This window comes from Pelobates fuscus, chromosome 5, assembly GCF_036172605.1.
Source record: "Pelobates fuscus isolate aPelFus1 chromosome 5, aPelFus1.pri, whole genome shotgun sequence".
NCBI classification, from domain to species: domain Eukaryota; kingdom Metazoa; phylum Chordata; class Amphibia; order Anura; family Pelobatidae; genus Pelobates; species Pelobates fuscus.
Genome location: NC_086321.1, coordinates 119,641,985 through 119,666,920, shown reverse-complemented (window position 1 = coordinate 119,666,920; position 24,936 = coordinate 119,641,985). Strand labels below are relative to the sequence as shown.

Here is a 24,936-nt window from a genome sequence, read left to right as displayed (position 1 = left end):
TTTTAGGTTCAAACGGCTTTTATTTGTGTCACCGAAAATTTATAACAATGCGATAGGATAGTAAAATAGGAGACACGCAGGGAGCAGCCATATAAATATAAATAAATGAACACTGAAATAATATTAACAATTAGAAGGTAGTACAGTAGCAACATCGTTAACTTAGTTACGGTACATGTAGCAAATATGCAAACATCTGCATCTTATAGTCGGATGTGAAGGGGTAAGTTTGTCATCTCTGTGTGAGCCAGGTAGTAACTGTGTAGTATATGGTCAAGATACGCCAGTCATCATAATGGCTGTGTACAGCCGAGGAGTATCTTTGAAGCGGATAGGGGCTATTATAACGTCTGTGGTAAGGCTGACCTGAAGATATAAATCGGAGAGAGGACTCGTCGTCCTATATATTATTGAGGAATAGTGTGTTTCCATTGGTTCCCATTGCCTCGCGTGGGCCCTGTTTTGTCGTGCGAGTTTTAATTTTTTTTAAATGATCTCAGATGACACCAATATGATTGCCAGGTCACTACTTCATAAATACCCCCTTAGCGTCCCAAACAAGGATAAATTGTAATCAACTCTAATTTAGCAGGTTCACACACATTACATATACATATGTATAAAAGAAACATGAAAAGTGACTGCATGATTCGATGTATTTTGGAACCATGTTGCATATATCTGGATAGAATTTGGGAAATTCATAATTCTTTTTTCACAATTCTTTATTTATTTGTTTTACCTTTTAAAGGGTAAAATAAAAGTGCATAATATGCCTATCTTGCTATCTGTGCTGCTACTTTCATTTAAATGTTAGCTCCAATCATCAATAAAAGTAGCCTTTGGCCCTGTAAACATAGAAACATAGTAATAGACAGCAGATAACAGCTGATTGAAGAGAAAAACATTCTGCCCATTTAACTGGTTGGAAGAATCTAACATAGAGGTGCAATAGGGGATAGAATCTGCAGCAAGCTAAACGCTTTATGCGTGGAGCGTTCCTTTAACAAGCCAAGCGGTAGCATAACTAACCCTTCTGGTGTTTAATTCCAGTCTCACTGTTCTTTATCTATGAATGTGTCATTTCCTAACTTTTGGAAACCAAAACTTGTACATAAATTCTCAAATCTCAAAATGGACATATTAACCCCTTAAGGACACATGACGTGTGTGACACGTCATGATTCCATTTTATTCCAGAAGTTTGGTCCTTAAGGGGTTAAAGGTATTATATCATCAACAAAATGTATTTAACAGAGTCCTCTTCAAGTATGTATATGTGTATATCTATAAATCATGCTGGTGTAAAGATTAAAATATGCATTTATCTAAAGAACAGATATAGGTCTCTTCAAGCTCCATCAGAAATGGCTGCCAGTTTGTTGTGCATGCAGCCACCAACAGCTATTTGATGCCCATGGCATCCCACAATGCATCATGTGTGCTTTCCATAGAGCATAGTACATTAATTTCTATTAGACATTTCTTTTCACGTATTTCCCATGCCAAGGTAGGTAAACTACTTTACGGGTTCCTCCAAGTACCATGACTACTTCCATGATCTGGAGTGGTCAGGTGCCTGGAGTCTGTATGTGCAGTGTTTCGCGTATATGGAGATTAACCCCTCCACTTCCGACAGTGTCTATGGTGGTCATCAGCCAAACAGGAACGCTAATCTCAATACTGTGCAATTTTCAGCCAAACAGGATCGCTAACCTCAATACTGTGCAATTTTCAGCCAAACAGGAACGCTAATCTCAATACTCTCAATACTGTGCAATTTTCATTGCACAGAATGTCAGTCATTGGCTGAGAGTGGTTAGCTGACATTTTTAGCCACTGAATAATTACTGTGGTAGTCGTCACCAGACTTTCATGGAGCCTCAGAGCCCAAACACTTTAGAATGGGACTCTTATGCTTGCCATGAGAAAGGCTTCTAAAATATATATTCCCTACAGAATTTGTGCTGTACAACAGTGTAGCTCCAGCCTCAGAGTACACCAACAGACCGGATATTGTCAGTATGGAACTGAACTGAGAAATGTATTAAATCGTTGTATTAACTGTTGGCATAGCTTAAGGACTGGTCTGGGAACCACTGCTGTGGACCACATAAACATTTTGGTAGCCTTAAATTGAAAGCTGCGACATCCAGAAGACTGGACGCTGTTGGGATGGTGCGATGGAGGGTGGGAGGAAAGGAAGTGGGCCAAGGATTTGATTGTGTCACTGGCTCCACCCCAAAAGGGTCTGCCAAGCAGAAAGGGGAAGGCATGCCCAAATTACTAGCAGGTCAACCTGATGTAAATGCATGCCAGGCTACCTACCTATTGTCCATACCAGCCCACTGAGGACATGGCATGCAGGGAACACTGTTTCAGTGCTGTCTGCGTGGTCCTAGTGCCATGAGCATATTGTCAGTCTCCTGGTGTCCCGATAAGCGGGACTTACGGGAACAAAGTTGGGACAACATAACAGCACGCATAATTTGGGACTGTTCTGCTAAAATCGTGATGGTTAGGAGGCCTGAATTGATTTTGAAAGATATTTAGAGTTGTATTTTAACATCTTAATAATATGTTAAAATAGAATATCTAAAGAATGCAGATTTATCTTTTATCCATATGAGAGAATCTGGTCATGACAAGATGACAGATCTACGTCTGTTAAATAATAGATTTCTTAGAAATGTTGGAAATATATTCATACTATAAATGGTGATTTAGTAAGCCTGTGAGAAAATGTGAAAGTTTTAAAACATTGATTTATAAAATATTACAATGGCTGCTAATTTAGAATACTCACAAACATGAATATTCTATAGGCAGCTGAATATTTTCATAATTACTAATTGATTGTATTTCTGCTTTGATCTCAGCAATGGTTGATGATGCTGACACAGTGACGATAGCATCAGCTGCTCCCATTTTGATGGCATGAAGTTTCATAATTGAAATTGTGCATGTTCTTATAAATGCTGTGTCAAAATGATTGATCACTTTATCTGTTTAAACTGTAATAAGCTTAATGTTAATATTTGATTATTAGAATAAATTAACTATTACCATTGACTGCTAGTTCACGACTAGCTGCTGCAGTGAAACCACTTGCTAATTTATATTTTAAAACTGTGATTGCAAAGACAAAGCAGCATTGTTATATGGATTTAGGTGACTTAATATGAAAGCCAAATTAATACTGCAGGTAGTAAGCTAGTAGAGGGACTGGCCAGAGCTCCGGGGGAGAAATTAATTTATTTGACTTTTCAAGATCTTTGCTGGAGCAGAGGTGATTGTCAGGTATAAAAATAAAGCATTGTTATTCTTTCCTAATTTTGCATAACAATCTATGATTTCACACTTTGTGAACTAAAAGCAGTAACTACACTGATGCTACCCGTTAGCAACAAATCATATTTTAGTTTCACCTAGTCCTTACCCCCTCTGTTTTAAGATATCTATTTTTCATTTTTTTTTTATTGCGAAAATAAATGACAAGGGGAAGCAATGTAAACTGCTAGCATTCAGAGTAACCTCCCCCTATACATTATGCATTACATAAAAATCATGTTGCTTTTAAATAGATATTCAATTTTTGGCTATTCTAACAGTTAGAGGTACCTATATGCATCTCTGGGGTTAATGAGACTTGTCTTCACAGGGCTATCACATTCACCATAATGGTCAGATTTAAAATGATGTGATCCTTTTTCCCATTTACATATATTCTATACAAAGCTGCATACCAAGACCACAAAAATGTCACCGGGTAACATTGTTTTGTTTTGTTTTTTAAATGCAGGAAAACGGGTTTTCGTCTCTAGTGGGTCCATTGGAGAGGGACAGTATTGGGACAGTCTTGTAGCAGTCTTGAAGCAGAAGCAGTGGGTGCTTCCTGCAGCAGGACCACTTGCTATTTCAAGTCCCCATCTCGTTGGTGGGATAGAGCGAGCTAGTCTGTCTACCTTCCCCAGGTTGGTACACAGCCCAGCTCCTGGAACACTATGGTGGGAGGATGCAGGGTGAAGAAACCAAACCCCCATCCCTCACTGACACTGGGTTACAGGGGATGATGGTAAGTGTGAAGGACATGGTGTGCGTGACTGTGTGTGATTGTGTCTGTGTAGCTGTGTGTACTTGTGTGAGTCTGTATATAACCTTGTGTAACTGAGTTTATACTCATGACATGGTGTATACTGACTGTATATGTCAGATAACAGTGTGTAAGTAATTAAATGGGGAGGAAAACTGGGGGACATGATGATATATAATGGGGAAAATTGGGAAATTAACATGAGATGTGCAGATGTATATGGGGAGATGTACATAATGGTAAAATATACTGTGGGTAGGTAGGATATGTACTGTGGGTAGGTAGGATGTGTTAGTCTGGGTAGGTAGGATATGTACTGTGGGTAGGTAGGATAGTGGGTAGATAGGATATGTACGGTGGGTAAGTAGGATATCTATTGTGGGTAGGTAGAATGGTGGGTGAGTAGGATATGTACTGTGGGTAGGTAGGATGATGGGTAGATAGGATATGTACTGTGGGTAGGTAGGATGGTGGGTAGATAGGATATGTACTGTGTGGGTAGATAGGATATGTACTGTGTGGGTAGGTAGGATGGTGGGTAGGTAGGATATGTACTGGCAGATGTCGTCGCTGGGGAATATAGACCTGGGAGTTATATGGAGAGGGGGCATATACCTCCAATAGGTGTGATTAGGGTTATTAATAAATAATTATATGCTGCAGGATGCCGAACACTGATATGGATCGACCTTTTCAACACCTATATGTGTGATGGCAATTAATTCCATCTAGTCAGTTACATATAAGATAATCTGACATGGTTTGTCAGTAGCATAGTACACACTCATTTAAGTTGTTAGACACTTACTTGATACAAGTAGCTGGATGGGATCTTCATTGCCCGTATGTTCCGGACATTCACGACAGGTGTAGTTGCCTTCATCAGGGATCTTTATACTTGATATGACAAGAGAACTATTTTCTCTCAAAAAACGTTCATCTGTAGATTTGTCGCTACCGCAGGAAAGTAAAGCTTGGTTGAAGTTGTCTTTAAACCATGATGTTCCCGATGTATTACTTTTCTGATTTTGGCAAGGTATGACTATCCTTTCATTCACCTCCCCCGTCATGCTTCCAAGAGAAGCTGCCAAAAGATAATCAGATAATGAAATGCAGGACACACTGAGATGTATCATATAGCAATATAAATGTGCATACTGGGTTCTTAGAATTCCTTAAGCAATATGGTCTTGATTTAATATAGTTATATTATCACAATCACAAATAAAATGATTGAGCTACAAAAATTCCCATAGGCTCTAGCAGTTATTTCTGTAGATACATTATTTGGAAAGTTTTCTAATAGATATTAATTATTTGAAAAGTGTATTCAAAAATATTAAACAGAGACCTATATGTGTAGATGAAGAGGTACTAAGGGTCTCCGACATTTTGGCCGAACAAAACCATACAACAGAGATCATTTATAATATGCTCTAGAGTGAGTACACTGCAAATAATGGCTGTGACAGATCCTCTGTCTCTGGGTTATAAATCTATCCTCTGGTTCGTCTGTTTGTTCACCTAAAGCCCAGTCCATTCACTGTCTGTTTGTTCACCTAAAACCTCTTCCATTCACTTTCTGCAAAATGGCACTTCAGATACAGTCCAAGTGTTGAAGTAGCCGTTTGTGTTTTGTCATCGAGTTCATGGAACTCAAATCGGACATGCGATGGCAGGAACACCGCTGAACAGTTACCTTTCAGAGAACTTCGACTATTCAAATGGGAGTTGAATGGCGTTCGGTGAATAGAAGCCCACGAACAAGAGACACACTTTAACTATGACCACTCACCATTCCGTTCGGTAATTCGAACAGTATTTTGACTGTTTTAAATAGACCGGCATCACAGCCTAATTCTCTGGAACAGTTTTGGGCATGAAACCATGCGTGCGGTCGGTCAAAAGAGACTTCCAGGAATTTCTGATCTGGGTGATTTTTGGATATGTTGTTCACCCAGATCAGGGCTATCAGGGGATGTGTTTTGGGGTGTTTTCTATGCTTTGTGTAAAAATGTGTTTTTTCTGCCTGGGGATAATTAATCTACCTTACATTATCTACATTAATTATATCACAGGCAGAGGGGAGGGATTGTGTGTGGGAGTGTCAGACATTGGTACATTGTTCCTCTGGCCCGAGGAATTTTAATATAAAGCCAACCTGTACCATTAAACCTTCAGACTTCTTCACCCTCAATACGGAGTTCTGTCTCTTTTTGTAGGGAACCGCTATATCACAACCACTAGCTCTTGTAAGAGCGGTTCCTGCTTCTCTCACGGATGGCTCTGGGATCACTACAGTACCTCTCACTCTTCGGAAAAGGACGTCTCTGGCGGTGAAACCCTTCTACTACTAGGGGTACCGCTACAATGGACATCTATTTTACATATACAGGTGGAGGCCAGAAAACAGTTGTGTTAAACTTTATAATGCCAATAGCCTCTTTATAATGTGCCTTGATTTTATTTCTGCCAAACTCCTGATTAAAATGTGTATGTTTTAATTTATCTTTGGCATTCTCAAGCTTTAATTGTCGTTCTTACCCAAAGGTTGGGGTTCAATCCCATATATCTATATTGTCCTTTATAGGCGTATGTTGTTGTTTCTTTTTTTGTAGTATTCAAAATAATTAAACCAAGTCTTTTAAAGCGAGTTGAGGAATTACAATAGAACGTGCAATTCAATTTTAAAGCATAGCCTGTTCTGAAGATATTGCAAAAAAGGAAGGGCCTATTCTGTTGTATATATTTACCCAGGGCATCTATTTGGACCCCTTTTATTCTAAACTATGGTTAGTACTTGAAAATGTAACCAATGTTACTGCATGCTAAACTGACTGATAAGCTCCTAACACCTCTTAGACATGTTCAGCTAAATACCAAGAGGGAAATGTGGTCACTCTCAAGCATATCAGTATCAATCTAACATTCGTTTCCACATAGATTCCCAGCCCACACCCAGAACATGGTACTTGAAAAACACCATAGACATTAAAATGGACAAAGTTAATAAGCACCCTTATTTAAGGTATGGAGGAATTGCATTCAAAATGCCACATACCAGTAGGGTGCTGCAATAAAGATGCTGTAGTTGTATGAGTGCAACAATATACTGCTGCAGAAAAAACAAGGATCATTAAAATGGATGCCACGTAGCTAAGGTTTGGGATGGATTGTTTAGCTTTAGGGTCGTCTTGTAAGTTTATGGGGTTAAGGTTTAGAGCAGGGATGCCCAAAACATAGATCCCATGGTAAAACTACAACTGCCATGATCCTTCACATGCAGGCCTGGACTGGCTATCGGGCAGGGGAGATTACAGGATCTATCCAAGCGCCAGCCCTGCTGTGTGCCTTCATGAGCCAGTAGAGAGATCAAAGATCTCCCTCACCGGCCCACAGGCACAAACATCCTGCCGCCAGCTGGGGAAGGAAGGAGGCAGGAAAGGACTTGGGGAGCTCTAGCCAGCAGCTCCTCTGGGTTCCTCTTGCGAAGTTGGAGCGTTGCCGCGGTTACCACGGCAACGCTCAGATCTCGTGAGGGGAAATCTAGCCCTGCTGGCTAGAGTTCACTCTCACCACAAGGACCATCAGGGATGGATGGCAGCACGGTCCCTCCTCCATGGCAGCACGGCTCCCCACGCCCCAGGCTAAAGGCAAGAGGGGAGGGGGGGATATAACTTTTTTTATATATAAATTTATATATCAATTTATATATTTAAATTTAAAAACATATTCACACACAGCACACTCACACAAACAGCACCCTCACACACACACAACACATACACACAGCATACTAACAGCTTCCCTATGCACACACTACATTCCTTGTAAGCAAACACATACAACATTCTCTAAACACACACTTGCTACAACCCCTACACGCACTACATCATCTATATACACACACTCTCTACAGTCCCTAGCCACACATATTACAGCACAAACACGAATGAAATCAACCTATTTACGTATACCACACCACAATCAGCTCACTCTATCCCACAAGCAGGTTCCAAACACATACACAATACGCTTTCCTGGCCCTTTTGTCCTATGGTATCCCACTTATGGAGACACCAGAGACAAATTAAAAGCATACACAGCGCAAGCATGTTATTACATTTGCTTGCGCTGCGCAGAATAAATATAGGGCCTTTTTCTCATGCTAGAGCTCTTCAGCGAGGCTCTGCGGATTAAACCAACATGCTCACTTTGAGAGGGGGCGTGCTTGTCAATAGTGATGACAAAACACACACTCTCTGGGCCCGCCACTGTGATTGAAAAATGCCCGTGCCGAATTTTTTTCCCAGTCCGGCCCTGTTCACATGCGTTTAGAATGCCTTTAGAATCACAAAGCATCATGGAAGCTGTAGCTTTAACCCATTCAGGACGGATGACGGACGAGGTCCGTCATCCAGGGGAGACCCTTAACTACGGGTGACGGACAAGGTCCGTCACACCTTAAAATTAACCCCAGATCGCCTCGATCACAGGGTTAACAGTGCTCCGGCCTGCCTCTGTATTAGAGACAGAGCGGGAGCACAAGATCGGGCTGCCCCTGCAGCAGTGCTCGCTCTAACAGGCTGTCAGAGCAAGCACATGTACTGCATAGACTTACCTTCCGCCTCCCTGCACTTCCGGGTTCTGTGTGCAGTGCAGGGAGACGGATCAGACCTGATCTTGTCCCTGTTAAAAAAAAATTAAAAAAAATAAAGTTCATTTAAATTCCCACCCCCCAGGGGGGCGGAGCCAGCGCCTGAGCGAGCAAGTCGCAATACACGACAGCTCCGAGTTCGGGACCCGCTAAACCTCGCATTTCCGCGGCCAGAACGAACTCTGAGACCCGTAAACCGGTCCCCCGGTCCCCTACACCATGGGGAAGAAGGCTAAGAAAAGCCAAGCCGATCTGGGCCCTGGTTCCCAAGATATTGGCACTTTTCTGCGACAGGCACAAAGGCAAGGGCCCGCCAAGATGGCGCCGAGCGAGGCCTATGTCTCCCAATCCTCGGATGAGGATAGTGTGCCTGACACTGTTCCCGCTCCAGGGAGGACACAAACCATATCCCTGCTGCCTCACGAGCTGGGGGACGCGGCTCCAGCTACAAAGGCCGACATCAAAGCTCTAATGCAGGATATTAAGGCGATGTTCGACGCGGACATGGCACAAGTTCGAGGTGAGGTCTCGACGATCAATGGCCACGTGGGGTTAATCGCGGAGTCCCTAAAAGGCACCAGGGTGGCGCAAGCGGCCACGGATGCCACACTAGGATCCTTGCAAAAGCAGTGTGCAACGCTGACAGCCCAAATGGCCAGCATGGAAGACAAGGCAAAAGCCAGGAATTTGCGGATCAGAGGTGTTCCCAAAACGATCACCAAAATGGAACTGCCACATTATTGCAGGAGGCTCATAGCCACGTTACTGGTCCCAAAACAAGCAAAGCAAGTAGGGATGGACTCCTGCTTTCGTCTACCTAAAGCAGGGGTAGGCAACTTACGGCACTAGTGCCATGCGCGGCACTCGAGGTGTCTTTGCACGGCACTCAAGGCTGCTAGAGCCAAACAGGCTCTGGCCTATCAGGAGTCCCAGTAAAACTTCAGATATCTGCTAATCCGAAAAGGTGGTGAAGGACAATGCTCAATTTATGTATTGCAGCACGTAGAGGTAGTTATCTCAGATCACTTCCTCCCAGCACTTGTGAATAGGAATCCACACTGTAGTAGAGCAGCTTGCAGTTGCTGTTGCAGTTGTCCTTGACCTGTACCTGGCCGGCCTAGTCCCCACTGGAAGCCACCCACACTGCTAGATATACACAGAAATGCAGAATAACCCTCCCCTGATACAAATAATACGGACAGCCCACACACAATCCGCACAAATGAAACACCACTAACAATCCACATACATGCACACAAGCCCAAATGCAATACCCCAAACAGCCCCCCCCCACACACTGTGACATATCCATCCACACACACACACACACAATTCCACAAGCAGCCCCCATACACTGCCCAAATTCATATGTATCATACACAATACCATAAACTACTCATGAACATATACAATGTAATAGCTCATATACGCAGGGCCGTCTTTAACGCGGGGCAAACTGGCCAGCTGCACCGGGAGCCCTGCTTGCCTCAACTATTTCTAACTTTCTGGCCGGTAACCCACACACTAAGGAGGCCCACCGGGTGGCCCATGCACCAAGGACCACCCGGTGGGCTTCTGTCAGCAGGGGCCCGGTCGCACGCTGAGGCGCTTTAACAGCGCAAGCGGGCACCTTGCTTTTCGGCAGCAGGCTGGGAGGAAGTGACGGCCACGCATCACTTCCTCCTACAAAGAGAGGAGCGCACGGGAAAGAAGAGTAGGCAGATTGGAGGGGGGCTTATGTCTTTGTGTGTCAGTATATCTGTGTGTGTGTGTGTGTGTCAGCATCTCTCTGTGTCAGGATGTGTGTCAGTATATCTGTGTGTGTGTCAGTATGTTTGTATGTCAGCATGTCTGTGTGTGTCAGTATATCTGTGTGTATATCTGTGTGTGTGTGCGCGCATTTCAGTGTGTATATATCTGTGTGTGTGTGTATATGTGCATACATCTCAGCATTCACACACTAACACTACACACAAATACACCCCTGCATTCAAATTTCAACACTACGTACAAACACATGTCTGTGTTACACACCAAAATTATATGTAAATACACCCCTGCATTCAAAAACCAACACTACACAAATACATGCTTGCAATCACGCCAACACCACATACAAACATATTCCATACAAAAACCTGTTTACATTCTAACACACAAAAACTGCTTAGTGCAAAGTACAGACCTGTAAACATGGGTAAATGGTAGAGCCCCAGCTGTCAATGCATTCTGGAGTTGCACGACAGATGGGGATCTACCTTTTAATCACCCGTGCAACAGGGAGACCCCAAAAAATTCTTGCACCTCTCTACTTTAGGTCCGCCACTGCGCTGAGGTGGAGGACGTGATTGCATGCCTGGGGAGGGGGAGCAGGGACCAGGGGGCCCCAAGCAAATGATTTGCCCAGGGTCCAGTCACTATTAAAGAAGGCCCTGCAAATACGCACAAATACAACGATACAAAGCAATTACAGTAAAAATAACAAGCAGAATACGGCAGCATACACACCTCGATTTAAAAAAAATAAAAATTAAATAGGACCGGCATGCCTAGGGACATCACAATCCTATAACGGCACAGTGTTGCTAAAAGGTTGCCTACCCCTGACCTAAAGCTACCAAGGCACCCCAGGAAGCTCCAAGAGAAGTGCTCGTTAAATTCATTCGGGACTCAGACCGAGGGGCCTTAATGGGAGCTGCAAAGGGATCACCTACAGTTACCTTTGAGGGTGATACCCTAACGTTATACAGAGACCTATCCAGACAGACCCTCACATGGCGTAGGTCCCTCCGCCCCGTTACCCTGCAACTGAAGGAGAACACCATCCCTTACAAATGGGGCCAGCACCGCCTCACGACGGAACATGCCGGAAAGCAGGTCTCCATATCTCATGTCTCTGAGGCATCTACCTTCTTACAGTCGATGGGACTTTCACTGCCGGCAGCATCTACGGGCACCCGCCCGAAATGGAACGTGGAAGACATCACCCCGTTTGCACCCAGGAACATGGCACCGAAAGCGACAGGCTCTCTGACCTGAGACCCACCTAATGGACATTATACCTACAATTGGCCTTAGCTAAACACCAATGCAGGCCTACGAATAGGACTTTTAGTACTAACTCTGGTACTTGGTAAACCCGTTGATTTTAAGTGTTCCTATTGTATTTTTAGTTTAATTCAATTTTATAGTTGCTTTCATAACATAATTCCTAAGAATACTCGTGTATTGATGATAGCTTGCAAAGTCTTTTAGCATACGTAACTATTGCATCTGGCTCCGTAAGCGAATAGCCCGCAATTCTGTTTAAGACGACCTCCCCCTCCTCATATAGCTGGTCACAAGCACCCTCCAAATACGCAGCATCGAATAAATATGCCTAGCAAGTGGGGGTTTTGAGGCGAATCTTTAAATAAAAAACGGGTAGATTGGCAAGGGTGCAAATATCTCCAACATGTGAAGCCTCTGTTAAATGTATTGTATACATCTGTTCCTCTATATGCACCTGATGTAAAACAAGTTTGACTTCTGCATGCCCATAAAAATAAAGAATTTAAAAATAAAAAATCCCACCCCCCTTTAACCATTTTAATAAAAAATTAACCCCTTCCCTGCCAATTGATCACTGACTACAGTGATCAATTGGCAGGGTATACATTTAACTGTGATCTGCTTTTTTTTTTTCAATCCCTGAGGGTCAACTTTTATTTTTTGTAACCCTCAGGGGTTAATTTTATTGGGGGAATTGGGGAATTTGGTGTTAGGCTAGTTAGGGGTTAACATTAAAAAAAAGTTTTAAAAAAAGTTTTACAAATGTTTTAATATTTTTTTTAAAGTAAAAAAAATCCCACCCTCCTTTACCCAGTCCTAATAAAAATTAACCCCTTCCCTGCCAGTTGATCACTACCTACAGTGATCAAAATACAGATCACAGTATTATACTGTGATCCGATTTTTTTTAACCCCTTAGGGTTAACTTTTTTTTTTTTTTAACCCTCAGGGGTTCAATTAATTAATTAATTTAAATATTTTAAAATGATATATTTTGCTAGCTGGGGTGGGTGGGAGTTATGGGAAATTGGGGAATTTACCATTAGTGCTCCTTACTGCTAGTTAGGAGTTAACTGTAAAAAAAAAAGCTTATAAAAATGTTACATCTGTAAAAAAAAAAAAGTTTTAGGAAAGTTTAAAAAAAATAATAAGAAAAAAAGTTTAAAAACTAGTTTCAAAAAGTTAAAAAGTCTTAAAGAGAGGGGGGCGGGGCCGGACCGCCATGCTGGCAGGTCGCATTACTGAACGGCTCCTGCTAATCTTCTCAGTTTTTCATTAAAATACGACCTAAAAACAACTACTAAAATGACTGAAATTGGAGGACCTGCATGAGAGGATACCCTGGTTCCGGGGAGAGGCTTGCTGCACAGCTTAAGTCCCCCGGTGGGACGCTCTCCGTCTCCCGCGATGGGGAGCGCTCGGGCGGTGAGCGGGGTGGACGGCCGCCGCCCTGCTATCCTGCCCACCAGCGGTCCGCCTGAGGAACGAAGCAGGGGGGTCCGGCCCTGTTCCCCCCCCCCCATGGGCCGGTGGGGGTGATCCCGGCCCCCACCCCGGACCCGCCAGCGTGCAAATGCACCAACATGCCGGGCGACGACAGCACAGTTTCTGCTCCAAAATGGCAGAGATGGCATAGTGAGCAACCGGAGCCAAAGAGAAGAAGGAAGCGCCCACCTTACGCGAACAGACAACCGACATGGGCCACGAGGACACCGGCACACACCGAATAAGTCTCACCCCGGGCCCAAACACAAGGTGCACGAGCAGCCGGAACCACACTGACTCAAGGATGGCGGCAGAGTACACAATTGGCGGGAACCGGAGCCAACGACCTAACAGTCCAGACCACCAAACAGAAAGGGCCCCCCCAGTGACAAAGCCCTGTAAGCCAAGCAACATGAGGAGGCCGAAATACTTGGACCGACAGCACGCAGCCACGAGGCCCAACCCGACAACCAACAAGACTGCATGATCCTGACTCCCACCAGTGACAAGCACAGGACTAAAACTCGCAAACATACCAAGAGGGGACCATCACCAAGCCATTTACCTGGACTGAGCCTCACATGGCAGTACCCTGACTCCCGCCCATACAATGCCAATATACCTCACAGACAGGTCCCACAGCAAGTAACTACTGAGCCTTATCTGGCGGCTGGGGGGTTAACCTGGGGTCGAAAATTTTAAGCATGATAAAGCCTTTTGTGTATCGTTAAGTTAGCTTGCTAGGATTAGTCCTCTGGGCATAGTGTGGCAGGGCAGCTAGTGTGCTAGGCAAACATTACGAATGTTCTTTTAATGCATGCTGAGCTAAGATGCTAGTGTAGCTGAGTGGCATTATCTGTACCTTTAAACTCAGAGTAAGCGCAATTAGCCTGTTATACGCATGTAATGCCATAAAAATGATGCCTAGGGGCCTGATATCTTCATGTAACATAAAAAACGTAAATGTGCCGTTTGCCCAGCTACTGTTCTATTGCAAATCATAATGCCACACTATAACAACACTAACAATGCCAACCTGGTACCATAAAGCGGTTATCACCTTACCATATTATTATAGCGATTTCACTGTTTAGCCAAGCCTGTTATGACTATTTAAAAATGTGCAATGTCTCATGCCACTATCAAACTTATATGCATCCACAAACACGCTGTTGTGGCGTATGTCAATCATATGTAATAAACTGCACAACAAAAATAAAGAATTAAAAAAAAAAAAAAAAAAAGTCTTAAAGAGTAAAAAAATACATTTAAAAATGCTCATTACCACTACACCTGGAACAACTAGAGAGAAAAAATTATCCTACGCTAAGGTTCAAAATACGCCTTTTGAATTACCCCAGAGTGTATTCTTTAATAAATAGTATGTATTTGTGGGGAAGTTTCAATAACCAACCATCTAAACTACTCCAAAATGGAATATGGACAAAGCGTAAAACTTCAAAGTTAGAAAAAAACTGAATGGCTGCGTCTCAAATGTGCCCCTTCAACATCCACATATACCTGGCAAAGGTACATACGGGGGTATTGCTGTACTCAGACGACATAGCTGAGCAACATATGTAGTATTATACAGGTTTGCAAAATATACTGTGCAAACTCACTTTGTGTGTCAAAAAGGCAGAAAAAACGCTTATTACCACTACAGTTGGTACAAGCTAGCGGAAAAATTATCCCACGCTAAGGTTCAAAATATGCCTTTTGAAATACCCTGGGATGTGTTCTTTAAGAAATGGTATGCCTTTATGGTGTAGTTGTAATATGTAGCCTGCTCAAGTGCTCCAAAGTGGGACACGGACACATCACCTTTGAAAACCTTTGAAAATTCACCTTTGAAAACCTGAACAGGTCACGTCTCTTTAACACCACTGTAACTTCACAAAATAGTGTCTAGTTCAAACATTGAGCATATTGTTTTACTCAGAAGACTTAGCTGAGCATAATTTGGGGGGTTTGAACTTAGCGGCACATATGAAATAAACAAAATGCCCAGCAAAAATGTAATCCGTATGTAAAAAATGCCCCAAATTATTTTTAAACACATACTTTGGCATATATTGGTGAAAAAATGGGGGCATGTTAAGGCACAATATGCACCATATGAGATACCCTGGAGTGTCTACTTTTACAAATGGTAGGCCTTTGTGGGTTTTTTTTGAACAGTCAAACTGCTATGATACCCCAAATTGAAGCATAGGCCCATTAAATCCGTCTCTCAAAATTCTACTGTAAATACTGAAAAGGACAGGCCTCCTATATGGCACTGTAACTTCACGAAATAGTGCCAAAGACATACAATGGGGGTATCGTTGTACTTAGCAGATGTAGCTGAACACAAAATAAAGGAACAGGAATAGCACACGCCAACTTTACAAAAACACATGAGAAGTTCTTTGTTATAAGTTTGTGTGCCAAAACCCCCCCCCCAAAAAACACAATTTTACTCCAATATTTAGCAGATATTGGCGGTGAAATGGCTATGTAGAAAGTGTCAAAACAACCTTAGGACAATAGCCTGTGATGTCTACTTTATATAAATATATACTTTTGTGTGGCAATTTAGGTTTCTTTTATAGTTATTAAGCTTACAAGACAAACATACCAAATTCTAAAATCGCTTCAAATTAACAGTTTATTTTACTCCTTGTGCTTTGTGAACTGTAACTACAAAAAAAAACTTAAAATCCCAGACACATTAAATATTCTGTAAATCAGAACAACTAAATTAATTTATTTTTAATTACTTTCTTTAACCCGCACTAATTATGCACACATTATTATTGCAAAAAGTGTAAAAAAAAACACAAAAGTTTTTCTGTATATTGTTTTTTATAATAAATAAGCATATATACATATATATACAGTTTTTTAAAGGACAGAAAGGGCTTTATAATTTAATGTTTATATATATATATAAAACATTACATTATAAAGCCCTTTCTGTCCTTTAAAAAACAGTATATAATATGTGTTGGTGCAATAAATGAGAGAGATGCAAATTGCAGTTGGACACAAACAGCAAAAAAATTCAAAAATTGCTCGTGTCAGCTTCCGAAGCTGTGTCCTTAAGGGGTTAAACCATCTGGGGATCTACCTTTTGGGAAGCACTGGTATAGAGAGTACTTGCCTTCAAAGTGCCATGGACTGTGATTTCCAGGATTTTCAGTCAGCCCCAATTAACCCTAAACCTAACCATAGGTCCCTCTAAATCTGTAGAATATAATACACTGATATACCCAATGTTTCTTTATTTTGCAGCATGTTAAAAAAGTATCCCAAGGCACATATTCAGGGTTATTAACTACAGTGGAAATTCAGATTGGATTTACAATTTAAGGGCAAATTAGAGAATTATTCCATTTACGCTATTTTAGCCTTAAATTTGAAATTAATTCTTAGTGAAAAACCTAGAATATGTTAGAGAAACTGCATGAAAGGAATGGGATGTGCGTGCTACAGCTCATTTGATCAAGTCCCTTAACATCTTCTGTTCCTGTACGTCCAAATTTGGAAAGTCCCTTGTTAATTTAATAGAATGTACTATTTGATGGTGAATAGCCAACACGTCTTTAATGTTAATTTTAACAAGTCCTGTTGGAGAAATAAATTAAAAGGAAACAACACACCCTTCTATATAAGCAAACATGTACCCACAGTATAGGAAAAGATGCCGCTGAAAGATTAGCACAGACCTACCCAAAGGTAAAGAAAAGCAAATATTCTCAAACAGAAGCACTACAATGTAAACATTTGTTTAAATATTGTACAAAGTATAAAATGCAGAGTCACGGTGAAGTCCAGCCCTCTAAGCCATGTTTTTCCCCTAACAGATATGAGTTCCAGATGCTGACATCAGGTACATGAATAGTGTTGCGTGGAGTTCTAAATTGTTCAAATGCTATTAGAGAAAAACAAATAATCAATTATAGAAAACATGTGCTAGGAACTAAACGTGTGCACAAATTCGTTTCAGCTGGTATGAACTAATTATATGCCTTTTAATCTGTGCCTGAACGACTCAGTCAATCCAGGATTTACCTGTAGAGTCTCAATAAGTTCAACAGGTGACTCCATTCGTTTAGGCACAGATTAAAAGGAAGAAGACTCCACAGGTAAATTCCAGACAGATTTACAGGTAAATCTCGGAAGGATTAACTGGTTTAATTCGTTTGTGCCAGCTGAAACTAATTTGTGTACAAGTCTACAAGGAACTGCATGAAATAACAGGGTTATTCACAAAAGTGAGAATTCAAAGTGAATTTCAAATTTAAAGTCAAAGTAACAGAACTGACCTTTAAATTTGAAATTCACTTTGAATTCACCCTGAATCCTCACTTTTGTAAACACCCTTTATTGTTTTTTCAGGACTATAGTTTCCATTATCATTGGTAGAAAGAGGATCCAGGCACTCCAAGTATCTTCAAACATATTTATTGGGCTAAGTGAGACACCACAACGTTTCGACCCCTGAAAGGGTCTTTGTCAAACTTTATTTTTTTTATGGTCCTTTTAAGGTCAAAATAGCCAGACGGGAACCATTCTCTAATCTGTGCTTTCAGTTTGGCTATTCTGACCTTAACTTTGAAATTCATTTTGAATTTCAACTTTAGTAAACTTCCCTGTAAATGATTTCCCTTGAGAAGCACAGTATTTCACTAAAGTGAGTACACCCCTCACATTTTTGTAATTATTTTATTATATCTTTTCATGTGACAACACTGAAGAAATGATACTCTGCTACAATGTAAAGTAGTAAGTGTACAGCCTGTATAACAGTGTAAATTTGCTGTACCCCTCAAAATAACTCAGCACACAGCCATTAATGTCTAAACCGTTGGCAACAAAAGTGAGTACACCCAGGGGCGGAATGACCGGTCGGGCACTTCGGACATGGTCCAAGGGCCCGGCCAGGAGGGGGGCCGCCGCCAGGGCTGCCATCAGGGGACTGCACAAGTAGGTGCCACCGGGTGGCCGGTCCAGTGGCACACTCTGAGGGGGCCGGCCACATTCCATCCTGTGCTGGGAATTGTGGGAACCGCAAGGGAGCATGAGAGAGAGACATGCTCCTTCCTCCTTCCGTCCTCAGCATTAGTGACAGGAGTGCCGCCGGACCGGCGAGGCTACCACCCGGCCTGGCGGCTCCAGTGTGGAACGCGGCCGGCCCCTTCTGTCTTCTCTTGGTAAATGGGAGGGGGGAAATAAAACAGAGAGGGGGAATAGATAGAGGCAGGGGAAAGAGGGAAGAAACAGACAGTGGGAGAATAGTGAGAGACACAGGGGGAGGGGAAGGAAAGAAACAGAGGGAGAGAGAGAGTGACACAGGGAAAGGAGGTAGAAAGAGAGAGGGGGAAGAGTGAGACACAGGGGGAGAAAGAGGGGGAATAGAGATGGTGGAGGGGGATAAAGAGACATAGGGGAAGAGAGATGTGGGGTAGAGAAAGACACAGTGAAAGAGGGGAGAAAGAGACAGTGGAAGAGAGACACAGGGAGAAAGGAGAGAGACACACAAGGGGAGGGGGAGAAATAGGCAGAGGGGGAAGAGAGACTGGGAAGGAGAGGGGAAACATGGACACAGAGGAGCAGTGAGGGGGAGAAAGAAACATACAGAGGGACTGGGGGGAGACAAAAAGGCACACAGAGGGACTGTATATATCACTGGTGGATCCCTCCCGGCCGATCTTTCTCCCCAGTCTGCAGGCACCGTGCGGGCAGCTGGCAGGGGAGGGAGGAAGAGAGGACCCGGGAGCTCAGCCTGCAGCTCCTTTGGGTCCTTCTCGCGCGAGCACAGAGCGTTGCCGCGGTTACCATGGCAATGCTCCGGCTCTCGCAAGAGTGAACTCTAGCCCTGGAGCTACTGGCTAGAGTTCACTCTCAACACTGTGACCACCAGGGATTCCTGGTGGTCGCAGAAGTGAGAGTGAACTCTAGCCCCATACACACACTGCCCCCACACACACCATACACATTCACACACTGCCCCCCCCCCACACACACACACACACTGCACCCCCCCCCCACACACACACACATTTACACACATTGCCTCACACACACACATACACTGCCCACCCATACACACACAGCCCCCCATACTAGCATTGCCACACACATACACAGTCCCCCCATACACACATTGCCCCACACACCCTACACATTCACACACTTCACCCCCACACACACACACTGAACCTTTCACACACACTGCACCCCTCACACATTGCACCACTGCTCAAATACCCTACTACAGCCTCATATCCCAGCAGACCCCAGGTAAGTTTTCAAACTGTTCTTAAATGGTTTGACTACTTAAACGGTTTTACTCTGGGAGGGGGTCCCGGCCCTCCTGGCACCATAACCACTACACAGAGCAGCAGTGGTTATTGTGCATGGATTATTTATTGAACTAATCTACAAGTGCCCAGTAGCCAGCCAGCCCACAAGCCAGAAAGCCACCCAGCCAGCCCACAGGCCGGCCAGCCAGCCCGCCCTCATGCCGGCCAGCCAGCCAGCCCACAGGCCAGCCAGCCAGCCAGCCAGCCAGCCAGCTTACAGGCCAACTAGGCCACCAGACAGCCAGCCCACAGGCCACCAGCCAGCCCACTGGCAAGCCAGGCCAGTAGCCAGCCAGCCCACAGGCCACAAGTTAGCCAGGTCAGAAGCCAGCCACAGGCCAGTAGCCAGCCCACAGACCTACAGCAAGCCACAAGCTTACAGCCAGCAAGTCCACAGCCTGCCAGTCGTAGCCTGCAAGCCACAGCCTGCTGGCAGTATCCAGCAAGCCCACAGCCTTCCGGGAAGCCACAGTCTGCCAGCCGCAGCCAGCAAGCCCACAGCCTTCCAGCAAGCCCATAGACTGCCAGCCAGCAACAGTAATTAAGGTAAGAGGAGCCAACTTGGCCTAAGTATCAGCAAGCTATGTTGTGTTGCTATATTATGAATAGGAACCAGAGTGTTGGAGTGATCCCCCTCCAGGCCCCGTTAGACTCCATTGTAGTCTCTAATGGGGCCTGGAGAAGATTCTTTCTAACACATTCTCCAAAGGACACTGAGATAGCCTCTGCTAGAAAGACCTCCCCCACCATGGCCCATTAGCCCTCAATTGTAGTCTCTACTCCCCAGTAGAGACTGTTACTGGTTCCCCAGTAGAGACTGTTTCTGTTTCTAACAGAGGCTCTCTAATGGACGCTGAGATGGCCTCTGCTAGAAAGACCCCCTTCCAAGCCTATTAGACTCCATTGTAGTCTCTAATGGGGCCTGGAGGGGATTCTTTCTAACACACTCTCTAAAGGACACTGAGATAGCCTCTGCTAGAATGCTCCCCCCCTCCATGGCCCATTAGCCCTCAATTGTAGTCCCTACTGGGGCCTCGAGGGGATTATTGCACTTTTGTCCCTTGTGTCTAAAGATTGTGTAGGGTGTGGCTGGAGGCGGGACAAGGGTGGGGCTTGCGGCGCAGCATGGGTGGGGCAGGTAAGGGGGCCCTTGATTTATTTTGCCCGGGTGCCCTGAGGGGTCTCAGTCCACCCTGAGTACACCCCTATGTGGAAATGTCCAAATTGGGCCCAATTAGCCATTTTCCCTTCCCGGTGTCATGTGACTTGTTAATGTTACAAGGTCTCAGGTGTGAATGGGGAACAGGTGTGTTTAATTTGATGTTATCGCTCTCACACTCTCTCATACTGGTCACTGGAAGTTCAACATGGCACCTCATGGCAAAGAACTCTCTGAGGATCTGAAAGAAAGAATTGTTGCTCTACATAAAGATTGCCTAGGGCTAGGCAATAAAGAAGATTGTCAAGACCCTGAAGCTGAGCTGCAGCACGGTGGGCAAGATCATACAGCGGTTTCACAGGACAGGTTCCACTCAGAACAGGCCTCACCATGGTTGACCAAAGAAGTTGAGTGCACGTGCTCAGCGTCATATCCAGAGGTTGTCTTTGAGAAATAGATGTACGAGTGCTGGCAGCATTGCTGCAGAGGTTGAAGGGGTGGGGGGTCAGTCTGTTAGTGCTCAGACCATACACTGCACACTGCATTAAAATGGTCTGCATGGCTTTTGTCCCAGAAGGGAGACTCTTCTAAAGATGATGCACAAGAAAGCCCGCAAACAATTTGCTGAAGACAAGCAGACAAAGGACATGGATTACTGGAACCATGTCCTGTGGTCCGATGAGACCAAGATAAACTTATTTGGTTCAGATGCTGTCAAGCGTGTGTGGCGGCAACCAGGTGAGGAGTACAAAGACAAGTGTGTCTTGCCTACAGTCAAGCATGGTGGAGGGAGTGTCATGGTCTGGGCCTGCATGAGTGTTGCCGGCACTGGGGAGCTACAGTTTATTGAGGGAACCATAAATGCCAACATGTACTGTGACATACTGAAGCAGAGCATGATCCCCTAAATTCATAGACTGTGCTGCAGGGCAGTATTCCAACATGATAACGACCCCAAACACACCTCCAAGATGACCACTGCCTTGCCAAAGAAGCTGAAGGTAAAGGTGATGGACTGGCCAAGCATGTTTTCAGACCTAAACCATATTGAGCATCTAACATCCACCAGCTCTGTGATGTTGTCATGGAGGAGTGGATGAGGACTCCAGTGGCAGCCTGTGAAGCTCTGTTGAACTCCATGCCCATGAGAGTTAAGGCAGTGCTAGAAAATAATGGTGGACACAAAATATTGACGCTTTGTGCCCAATTTGAACATTTCCACTTAGGGGTGTATTCACTTTTGTTGCCAACGGTTTAGACATTAATGGCTGTGTGTTGTTATTTTGAGGGGACAGCAAATTTACACTGTTATACAGGCTATACACTTACTACTTTACATTGTAGCAGAGTGTCATTTCTTCAGTGTTGTCACATGAAAAGATATAATAAAATATTTACAAAAATGTGAGGGGTGTACTCACTTTTGTGGGATACTGTATTGTGGGATACTGTATGTGAATACTGCATACTTTTTGGCAACACTATTATTGATCCTCCTGAAAAACATGTTTAAAATCTAACATACGATAAACAGAGTTTTTGCTTTAAACTTAGTTAAACTGTGAATTGTCAGGAATTCACCAGGAAGCTGAAGAAAAATATATACCAAAAGAGCGAAACTGGAAGAATTCTACTTTGTCAACCATGTTTCCAGTTCAGCTATTTTGGCGTTAAATTTCCGAGTTCAGTATCCCCCTGGAATTTCTCATACAGGAATATGGGTCCAATAACATCTGAATAAACTACCCCTTACCCACATTAGACCCAGAGCAGCCATCCTGTGTAGACAGAGCATTATGGAATCGAATATGTATTGGGGTGAGATGTGTGGCAATGGTAGACAAGTCTATTATGTTTATAATTTTTTTTTCAAAAGTGCCTAATTTTCAGAAAGCTTATTTAGCTAGTGAGTCTCAATGATGTGGTCTATACATGTGGCTTGAACGTGTGATGATAAAGAGGTACATGTTGCAATAAGCAATGTCTCTTAGTGTGGTTTCAAAATATTTTGTGGTCATATTCTATATAATTTCATGTACACAATTTGTATGTTTCCATAGGGTTCTGCTACTCACCAGTTAGACGAGATATAGACAAATATTTCATATTCAAATCAGAGTAGATAATTGATGGTTGATTGGTTTGCCAGTGACAAACCTTGGCTAAAGATCCCCCCCCCCCCCCCCCCCCCACTCCCCAGCTCCCCCTCTTTTTTTTGTTTTACGTCAGACCATGTTTTAGATATTGTGCACTGGAGAGAGTCCTATTGTCAAACATAATTTGTATAAAATCATCATTAGATGTACTGCTAATTCCCCTTGGCATACAACAAAAGAATGTCATGATTTTGTATTGTTCTTTTCCTAGTACAGAGAACTAAACTTTTAAGCTTTTATTAATATTTAGCAAATTAATTGAGTTGGAAAAGATCACGAAGGCAAATTATTTAAATAGAAATTTCTCAAATGTTTCGCACGTACCCAACTGCACCTGAATCAACCCTGAATTTGAACATTTAGAGGCAAAGATTGGGGATTTTTGTACCCAGCAAGTAGATAATTGCAATTAAAATTAAATTAAATACTCATTATGGGTTATCCAGGAGCAACAATTAAAGGAAGAGAGTCAGGACAGACGTCTTCCTCTGCCTTCATCACCTGTGCAGGAGGAAAGGAGCACTTCCGGCTTGCTAGGCGACTCTTGGTCGCCTAAGTGACGCTGGACGTCCTCACGCTCTCCCTGCCAGATGACATTGGAGGAGGCGAAGCACCATGCTGTAATAGGGTACATTCAGTAAGGGCTTTTTAACATTTACAGTGCTGGGGTAGGAGGTCTGTGAGGGAGGGGTGGCCAGAGGGAAATATAGTGTTTGGAATACAGATTTATATACCTAGCACTATAGTATCCCTTTACGTATGTATTTGTGAGCTAGCTCAGCAATTGTTTGAGAAGTAATTCCAGGCCAAATTCCTGAACTAATGTGTCTCAGTTCAGGGTACCGTTGGGTCTCTTGTTGCCACAATATAGTTTAGCATGTTGAATGCCGTTAAAGGACCACTCTAGTGCCAGGAAAACATACTCGTTTTCCTGGCACTAGAGTGCCCTGAGGGTGCCCCCACCCTCAGGGTCCCCCTCCCGCCCGGCTCTGGAAAGGGGAAAAGGGTTAAAACGTACCTTTTTCCAGCGCTGGGCGGGGAGCTCTCCTCCTCCTCTGCGCCTCCGTTCCGCCCCATCGGCTGAATGCGCACGCGCGGCAAGAGCTGCGCGCGCATTCAGCCGGTCGCATAGGAAAGCATTATCAATGCTTTCCTATGGACGCTTGCGTGCTCTCACTGTGATTTTCACAGTGAGAATCACGCAAGCGCCTCTAGCGGCTGTCAATGAGACAGCCACTAGAGGATTAGGGGGAAGGCTTAACCCATTAATAAACATAGCAGTTTCTCTAAAACTGCTATGTTTATTAAAAAAATGGGTTAACCCTAGCTGGACCTTGCACCCAGACCACTTCATTAAGCTGAAGTGGTCTGGGTGCCTAGAGTGGTCCTTTAATGATGATTTGTTACCATTTTTGTATCAATTTGTAGTAACTACAATGCCTGGTTCTTTTTTCTCAATTTGTAGGTGGGTTTCAATATCCTGGAATGAAAAGTTAAGTGTTTGCGGGGGTTTTATTTTTATTTTTTAACCTCTAAATTTCTGAAGTTAAATTTTATTTGTGACATTGTGACAATTTGTATCATTCTGCAGAGGCTCCAAATCCTAGCTAATTTCAATCACTTAAGAGAATTTGCAATAGGCAGGCATTTGTAAATTAATTCCTCTGAATTTAAAAACGTGTAAATTAATTCCTCTGAATTGCTTTTAAATGTTTTTTTTTTGTTTTTACTTGACACTTCTCAACATATTTGAAGTTTAGTAAAACTACCTCACCATTTGAAAAAAAAAATCAATTAGTGGTGAACTTTAATATCAGTGGCGATTTTCCCTACCCCCCTTAATTTAACTTTCTGAGTACAATATTATGCTTTCAGTTTACCATGTGTTAGTAAAGAGGTGAGTTATACCACACAGATATCCAATGTTAGAGTTATTTTTAGTGAACTAAAAATATATCGCTCTCATGTAGCAGGTCTTGAGTTTC

The 24,936-nt window shown here is 43.3% G+C and overlaps 1 protein-coding gene across 1 annotated transcript in view; it reads right to left on the bottom strand.

Moving 5' to 3' along the window:
* Window positions 1-24,936, bottom strand: part of VSIG10 (V-set and immunoglobulin domain containing 10) — a 47,625-nt gene that overhangs the window by 19,644 nt on the left and 3,045 nt on the right. Inside the window, exon 2 of the mRNA XM_063454184.1 lies at window positions 4,902-5,177. Within this exon, the coding sequence (XP_063310254.1) occupies window positions 4,902-5,177 (276 nt within the window). The remainder of the gene's footprint in view (window positions 1-4,901; window positions 5,178-24,936) is intronic.